General features: G+C 52.2%; 1 protein-coding gene across 1 annotated transcript; it reads right to left on the bottom strand.

Annotated features, from left to right (window-relative positions):
- Positions 1 to 97: 97 nt before the first annotated feature.
- Positions 98 to 7,774, bottom strand: PIM2 (Pim-2 proto-oncogene, serine/threonine kinase). Its single transcript, XM_033201187.1, is given in 8 exon segments — positions 98 to 1,088; positions 1,091 to 1,207; positions 1,306 to 1,428; positions 1,431 to 1,481; positions 1,992 to 2,364; positions 4,480 to 4,530; positions 5,222 to 5,331; positions 5,460 to 7,774. Coding segments are annotated over 8 exon segments (930 nt in total). The 5' UTR covers positions 5,521 to 7,774; the 3' UTR covers positions 98 to 1,044.
- Positions 7,775 to 8,281: the final 507 nt, after the last annotated feature.

Raw genomic sequence — 8,281 nt, 5'->3', positions numbered from 1 at the left:
AAGACTGTGGCTTCCTGAGGACAAAGCAGAGGGACAGTCTGTCTCAGTGCACAGTAGATGCTCCATAAAAGCCTCACACCTAAAAATGGCCAGCCGCTTCTGATTCTATTACTTTTATTAAATAGTGGGTTTCCACACATGGCTTTTTAAATAATCCAGGGAGGGGGAGGAGAGAGGAGGTCACACTTGGAACTCCCCTCCCCACAATACGTGATTATTTACATTTTAGCAACTGGACAATCCTGGCTCAGGAGGAGGTTGCAAGAATCTGCAAAAGTTGGAGGGGGGCGCCCCAGGAGAACAAACAGCAAGCCTTATTTCCCCTAGCCCATCCCCCAAAAAACCATCCATCCCATCCTAGTGTCTGGTGGTGTCGGTGGTGTCCATCTTCCATTCCTTCCCAAATTACGGAAGTAAGGTTCTTCTCACCAGAATAAGAGCACTTGGGATAACAGAGTAGGGTCCCCTCACCCAAAAAAAAAGGAAAAAAAAAAAAAGCCTTGGGTAACAGCAGGGCATTACCTCCCCCAGAATAAGGACTCTGGGCTGAGGCAGGTAAGCAGCTTGACCCAATATGGGACCCTAGGCTAGGGGAAAGGGTCCCTTTACTAAAATAAAAGCAACTGGGGTATTGGAAGGAAAGCACCCTTGCCCAAGTAAGAGCATATAAACTAAGTTTGTGTGGTGGTAGTAGGAGGTGCCAATGTGGGGGTGACACGTCATCAGAATAAGAGTCCCGGGGCTCAGAATGGGAACAACTTCACTGAAATAAACTTCCTTAGCAAAATGAGAAGCAAGAACTTCCCCCTCCAGAATCAGGGACCACAGGTTCTGGGAGGAAGGCTCCTTTGTAGGATTGGGAAGGGAACTGGGCAGACTTGGTTTATGTCTTCTAACCCCTGATCCTCAATCCCTTACCTTAGTAATACTGGACTTTAATAACCGGTAATGACCTGTAAAACCAAGTCAACAAATGTCCGTCTATCCCTGTGACATGGCCATGGGATGGCTCTTCCGACCACTGGGGGCCAGACCAGGCCAGGCTTAGGGTAGCAAAGACCAGGCCAAAGGGGCGGGGCCTCCTTTGGGGGGTTGAGGGGTGCATCCTCGGCTGGTGTTTGCATCCAGGGGTCCAGCAGGATCTCTTCCAGTGAGGGTCGGGAAGAAGGTTTGGGGGCCAGGCACCGGCGGATTAGGGCACAGCAGTCTGTGGGCCAAGAAGCAGAAGGAAGATTAGCAGTCAGTAAGGGATATTGATCCCTGAGAGGGATGGAGTCTTCCGGGCTGGGGTCAGTGAGGCCTCACCTGGGGAGACATGGGCAGGGAAGTGGAGCTCAGCTTCCAGAATCTCCTGGTCCCTCTCGAAGGGAATGTCCCCACACACCATGTCATAGAGGAGGATACCCAGTGACCAGACAGTGGCGGGAGTGCATGGTACTGGTGTCGAGAGATCCACTCTGGGGGACTGTACACCCTTGTCCCTGCACACAAGCCAGGGGTAGACCACTCACTCTCATGATGCCCTTGCCCTTCTCCAACCCCAAACTCCCCAGGAAGGATGGCCTCACCACAGTTAAGAGCACTCAAGATAAAAGCAGAGTCCCCTCACTAGATAAAGAGCAGCTAAAATAGCAGAGTCCCCTCACTAGATAAAGAGCAGCTAAAATAGCAGAGTCCCCTCAACAGAATAAAAGCATTGAGAAGTAACAGGATCCACTGAGAAGTAACAGGATCCCTTTATCAGAGAAACAATACTCAGGATAGTAACAGGATTCCCTCACCAGAATAGGAGCCCAGAATAAGGTTAGCGCACTGTTAAAAGATGGACTTTATCAGAGGGCAAGGCTGAGAATCCCCAGTATTAGCAATCGATCATCTTATACAGATGCAGTATGGGTCAAGGATTACAGGATACCCCACCACTGAAGGCCAAAGGTCACAAATCCATCAAGTAAAAACAATCCCTCCAGGGAAATTTAGAGAAGCCTTACCATCAAAGTCAGTGTAGGGTTCATCATGAAGCAGGGCACCAGAACCAAAATCAATGAGTTTGGCACAGCCACGGCGTAGGTCTATCAGGATGTTCTCATCCTTGATGTCACGATGGACAACTCCACGGGCATGGCAATGCTGGATGGCTGCCACTACTTGACCAAAGAAGCAGCGGCTTGGGCCTTCACCCAGCGGGCCCTTCTCTGTGATATAGTCAAAGAGATCCTGGGCAGGCAAAGGCCGCTCGAGGACCAGCATGAAGCCCTCTTGTGTCTCAAACCAGTCAAGCAGGCGGATCACGCCAGGGTGCCCACCGCCTGCACCCACTTTCCATAGCAGTGCCACTTCGAGTGGGCATGTGACTGAGTCTGACTGGGGGAACAGGTGGGGTGGAAAGCAGGGAGAGAAAAAAGACAGATGTCAGGGCAACAGCTCTGAGGCTTTTTACCTAATCTCAAATCAGGGCCCCTTCTCCTGACAGTGTGTTGTTGAGCAACTCACTTCCCTTCCTGGGCCTCAGTTTCCCTAAAGACACAAACTCACAGTGATTGAGAGGGTGAAACCAGCAAAGAGCCTGCACAAGTCTTGCATGTAGTAGATCAATAAACATTTGAATAAAGAAGTTCAGCCGGGCACAGAGGCTCATCCCTGTAATCCCAGCACTTTGGGAGGCTGATGTGGGTGGATTGCTTGAGCCCAAGAGTTCAAGATCAGCCTGCGCAAAAAGGCAAGACCCCCGTCTCTACACAAACACAAAAATTAGCCAGGTTTGATGAAATGCACCTGTAGTCCCAGCTACTCGGGAGGCTCAGGTGGGAGGGTCCCTTGAGCCCAGAAGGCAAAGGTTGCAGTGAGCCAAGATCGCACCACTGCACTCCAGCTGTCTCAAAACAAACAAACAAAAATAGAAAAAACTGGTTTTTAACAAAAGGCCTTCAGCAGAAGCAGCACCATTATGTGGTATTTTGTTTTGTTCCCTGACATATCCCAGGAGATTAGAATAGTAACTTACACAGTAGGTGCTCAATAAATGTTAAACAGATGACAGCACTTGATAGCATCGGCTCTGACAAGCAGTTAGCACTCAATAAACACTTACTGTGTAATGGTTTGTTTTGTTCACAGACCTATTGAAGCACTAGAACAGTGGCTGCTAACAAAGTATGGGTGAATAAATACTTGTCAAACAGGTAAAACAATTAGTAAAAAATGCCCTAGCAAAAAATGAGCTCTCAATAATTGTGTAATACTTTGCTGAGTGTCTAGAGTTGTGTCTGTCACATAGTAGGTGTTAAATATACCTAATTTGTTAAACAGCTGAGTGATTTATTGCAAAGGACCTAGTACAAAAGGACTTAAGTGTTATCATGTATTTTGTCAGCATCACCAAGCACCTAGAACCAGTCAATAAAAAGCATAAACGTGGCCCTGCATAGTGGCTAACGCCTGTAATCCCAACACTTTGGGAGGCTGGGGCAGGCAGATCACCCGAGGTCGGGAGTTCGAGACCAGCCTGACCAACATGGAGAAACCCCGTCTCTACTAAAAATGCAAAATTAGAGGCCGGACGCGGTGGCTCACACCTGTAATCCTAGCACTGTGGGAGGCCAAGGCAGGTGGATCACCTGAGGTCGGCAGTTCAAAACCCGCCTGGCCAACATGGTGAAACCCTGTCTCTACTAAAAATATGAAAACTAGCTGGGCATGGTTGTGCGCTCCTGTAGTCCCAGCTACTCGGGAGGCTGAGGCAGGAGAATCGCTCGAACCCCAGAGACGGAGGTTGCAGTGAGCCGAGATCGCGTCACCTCACTCCAGCCTGGGCAACAGAGGGAGACTGTGTCTCCAAAAAAATAAATAATAAAAATAAAGTATAAACGCTACTGGCCACAAAATCCGCCCCCCACCGCCTCCCCACGCCCTGCGCAGGAACACTTCGACCAGCAACCTTCTGGGCTGAGGTAGAGCCCTCTCCTGGCCAGGCTGCTGACTTGCACAGCAGCACACTTTTTCTCACCGAGACACAAAAATTCCGATATTGCGCAGGCGCACCCTCTCTCCCTCTGGGTCCCACGGGCTGCGTAGGCGCAATTTCCCCTAGAGCCCGCCAGGGGGCGCTCCCAACGCTACAACTTGCCCAGACCCGCCCTGATGTCGGTTAGCGCTATAACGGCAGGAGAGAAGCAGCCACCATCACCATGGCAACCAGTGACCTCTGCCCCTCGTTCCCCACCAGCATGCCCTGCGGACAGTCCCCCAGCAGTGTTTGGAGGGAGGATGGGAAAGGATTGTTGGAGGGGAGAATCCAAGGCTCTAGGGGAATTGGGGTGAATCAGAACTGTATGTCACCCCAAGGGAGTATACAGGGCTGGCAGGAGTGTTCTCACTGTTACAGGGCCAGGGAGTCATACATCCCCTGGAAAAACAAGGAGGTGAATTCATCATCAGTGATGGAATAGGTAGGTCAGGAAGGGCTCCGAAGGTACTCACCAAGGGGGACCAGCCCAGCACACGATTCCGGGGAATCACTTTGATGGCCACCTGGAGAAGAGAGGGCCATGATAAGGAGGCCAGCCAGTGATCCCCAGACCCCTCCCAGTCTAGACTTTCTGCCTACCTCCAGTATTCCTCCATCTACCAGCAGTCTAGTCTTCTGGTCCCCAACCACACCACCCCACACAACTCATACCAGGGCGTCTCCCCTGCCCTACAAGTCCTCGGAACCAAGTTCATCTCTCTCACCTTCCTTAGCCCTGGGCTCTCCGTTCTCAGGGACCGGGACTCATCACTCCAAGTCCTGAGTTCTAGATTTCCTGATACCCCAGGCCCACAATCTTCCTATTTAGCTCTACGACACCCCAACTCTGTACCAGGGTCCTGGTCCGTATGACTTCACACTGGAACCTACCTCCAAAAGTCCCATAAATCTCACATCTAGGTCCCCGCTTTCCCACACATACGCAGCCTGGACCCTGGGTCGAGGACCTCCGGAATCTGAAGCCCCCTGTCCCCTCACACCTCACACAACCCCCTAGACCGACACACGCGCGCACACACACACACACCTGGCCCTCTACACACACTGCAGGCTCACTCCTCGGACACACACACACACACCCCCGGTCCTCTACACACTCTGCAGGCTCACTCCTCGGTCAACCAGCATTCCAGGCCCAGGATCCCCGCCCCCGCCACACGCACCTGACCCTCCCAAGACCCTTGTGACGGATACCTGGAGTCGATCTGTGAGGCGGTGTCCTGCGAAGACGGTGCCAAAGCCCCCCTTACCCAGGAGGGGGCCGAGTCGGTACTCGGCCTCGAACGCTTCCCGATCCTTGCCTCCTACGCAGGCGGAGGCGAGGAAGTCAGGGTGGCAGCGTGCTGAGCCCAGCCACGACTCCCTCCCCCCGCGCTGCAACCCATCATTCCAGCCCACTCCGTCTGGTTGCAGTAGGGGAGGATGTGCTCACCTGGCGGCGGCGTGGGGGTCACGGGGGGCGCAGGAGGCCCCTGCAGAGGCTTAGTCAACATGGAGGTGGCGCTGCGCAGATTGAGTCCACTGAACCCGCTAAGCCCGCAGGGCGTGGACGCCCGGGGCAGCGCAGCTGGGGAGCCAGGGCTGGGGGGCGCCAGGGTGGAAGGCAGGGAAACTGGTGGTCCGGAAGCGCCCGCAGACGGCGCTGCGTTAAGATTCGCCGCGCGCGCCAGCCCCAATGCTACTGAGCCTGGGCACGCGCCTCCCGGGAGAGTCACCCTGGGCGACAGCCCCGCCCACCTGGCTTTGATCAATCCGGACGCGGCACCTGCTGTACCACAGCCAATCGGAGCCACTCCTTATTTGCATACCACCCTCATCGTTTCAAGCGCCCCCTTATGCAAATACACGCTCGGTTCTTCCGAGGAGGCGGGGCCTGCATTTAAATGAGGGGGCTTGAGGTGGGGCTCACACCAAGAGGAAACCGGTTCTGGGAATCCCTTTGCAGCGCCGCACTTGTTTTGGTTGTTGCGCGGGGTTGTTGTTGGTAGTGGTGGCGGTGTGTGTATTACACTTAAAAAATAACTGCGCAGTATCCTTCCTGGGAAGTTGGTTTGCCGCCGCTGCCTGGATATTAGCACAGAGATAGCGCCAGGCCGGACTTCCAAGAATCTATCCAGGACCCCGTCTCGAAAGGTGCTTGTCGGACTCCTTCACCGGAGTCTTCCAGGCGGCCTTCACTGGAAAGCTGAGGCCAGGGCCCTGGAAATATCTGGTAGCCAGGGAGGGGGAACCCACACCATCAACGCCACGGGTGCGCATTGGTCAAAGGCAGCATTGCCTGGGGAGTGTTTATTGGAGCTTTTAACCCTGAGCCCTGGGCCCAGTCAGCAGGTCTAGAATCTAGAACAGCAGAGGGTGGTTCTTGGGGGATGGGGGTGAGCCCAGAGTGGTGGTGGCATGGGCTGCACTTGGAGTTCAGAGAGGCAAGGACTGAGAGACATGATAGAGGCTGCTAGAGAAGTGGCAACCCTGACACAAATTTGTGAAAAACAGCCAGAGAAGGCGCCACACCCCAGGAAGAAAAATGCACTCCAAAGACAACATGAATGCCAGGATATACACAAACACATACTGTCAGACACATTCACAGAAACGACCTAGATACACATGCAGCCAGAGACTGACATACACTTTCAGGCAGGCACACTGTCAGAAAAATAGTTATGTCCTAGAATGACACCCAGAGATACACTGTTACAGAAAGGCACTCACGCAGACCTACATTTGCCATGTGATGACACAAATGTCCCGTCAAACACACTGGCAGAACTTGTCACAAACCCACTGTCACCATCAGACATGCACTGTCACAGCAAGACTTGTACTGTCCCAGAAATGAGACGCAGAGTCTGTCACAGGAAGATACACAGATGCTCCAGGAACACACATGCACTGCTCTGAAGGCAGACATGTACTGATGTGATAGAGTCACATTTTGTGGCAGTGTCACAAAAGCAGACATGGATAGACCTGTTCAGACACAGACACACATACACCATGACACATGCAGCTTATCAATGGAACAAACTGTCCAGAAATAGCTACCCAGAATCTGTTGCAGGAACACAAACAGACATCCACCCCATCAGACAGAAAACACAGATGCACTGTCACAGACCCAGGCAGGCATGCACTCATCTAGGATTTAGACACAAACTGTCAAGAGATAAGAGTCCCACACTCAGTCACCATCTGACACACCTGGAAACAAGCCCTCATCACACACACAACTGGAGACACTGTGAGCTGCACATGAAGACTTGGACTCACCACAGTCACACACACACAGACACCACCAAAAAAGCATACATGTATTCTCCTTTGTTCACCCAACATTATTAGGGGTTGGTTTGCTATAAGCCTGCCAGGCCTTGGTGGGGATGTTGATATTAGAGATGTACAGATAAGTCAGGCATCAAACCTGTGCCATGAAGTTATCTGTAGTACAGTTACTGGAGAGATTTTTAGATAGAAGTGAGAATGTGAATGGGCTTCTCAGCAGGTGACCCCTCTACCTATCTTGAAAGACAAAGAAAGTTGGTGACTCGGGACAGGGGAGGGCAAATTGCAGGCAAAAGCCAAGAACACTGGACAGAGCGGCGAGAGATTGGCAAGGGCCAAATGGTGCCGGAACTTCTACAAAAAGGATAGTACTACCAACATTTGTGCTCTCAATGTGCCAGGCACTGTGCCCAGTAGTACATACTTTGATCATACATATTTCCTCTATATGATCACAAGCAGGCAGCATGAGGGAGTAGATAGCACTTTTTTTTTTTTTTAAAGACGGAGTCTCGCTCTGTCGCCCAGACTGGAGTGCAGTGGCGCAATCTCGGCTCACTGCAACCTCCACCTCCCAGGTTCAAGTGATTCTCATGCCTCAGCCTCCCAAGTAGCTGGGATTACAGGCACGTACAACCACACCCAGCTAATTTTTGTATTTTTAGTAGAGATGGGGTTTCTCCATGTTGACCAGGCTGGTCTCGAACTCCTGATCTCAGGTGATTCACCCACCTCAGCCTCCCAAAGTGCTGGGATTACAGGCGTGAGTCACTGCGCCCAGCCTAATCACCTCTTGTACAAAGCTATGAATTGACCAGGGCCACACAGCTAGAAAATGCCAGGCAAGGTTTCAAAGCAACTCTACAACAAATAGATGCTTGGCCATTGGGTTCCAGAGACACCCCACAGCCAGCCACTCAGCTAGCCATGCCCTCAACTGCAGAGCCAGACACACATCCAGCCAGAGGGTCT

This window comes from Trachypithecus francoisi, unplaced genomic scaffold (assembly GCF_009764315.1).
Source record: "Trachypithecus francoisi isolate TF-2019V2 unplaced genomic scaffold, Tfra_2.0 Lachesis_group6, whole genome shotgun sequence".
NCBI classification, from domain to species: domain Eukaryota; kingdom Metazoa; phylum Chordata; class Mammalia; order Primates; family Cercopithecidae; genus Trachypithecus; species Trachypithecus francoisi.
Note: the sequence above shows the minus strand (reverse complement) of the source record. Positions and strands in the feature narration are given on the sequence as shown.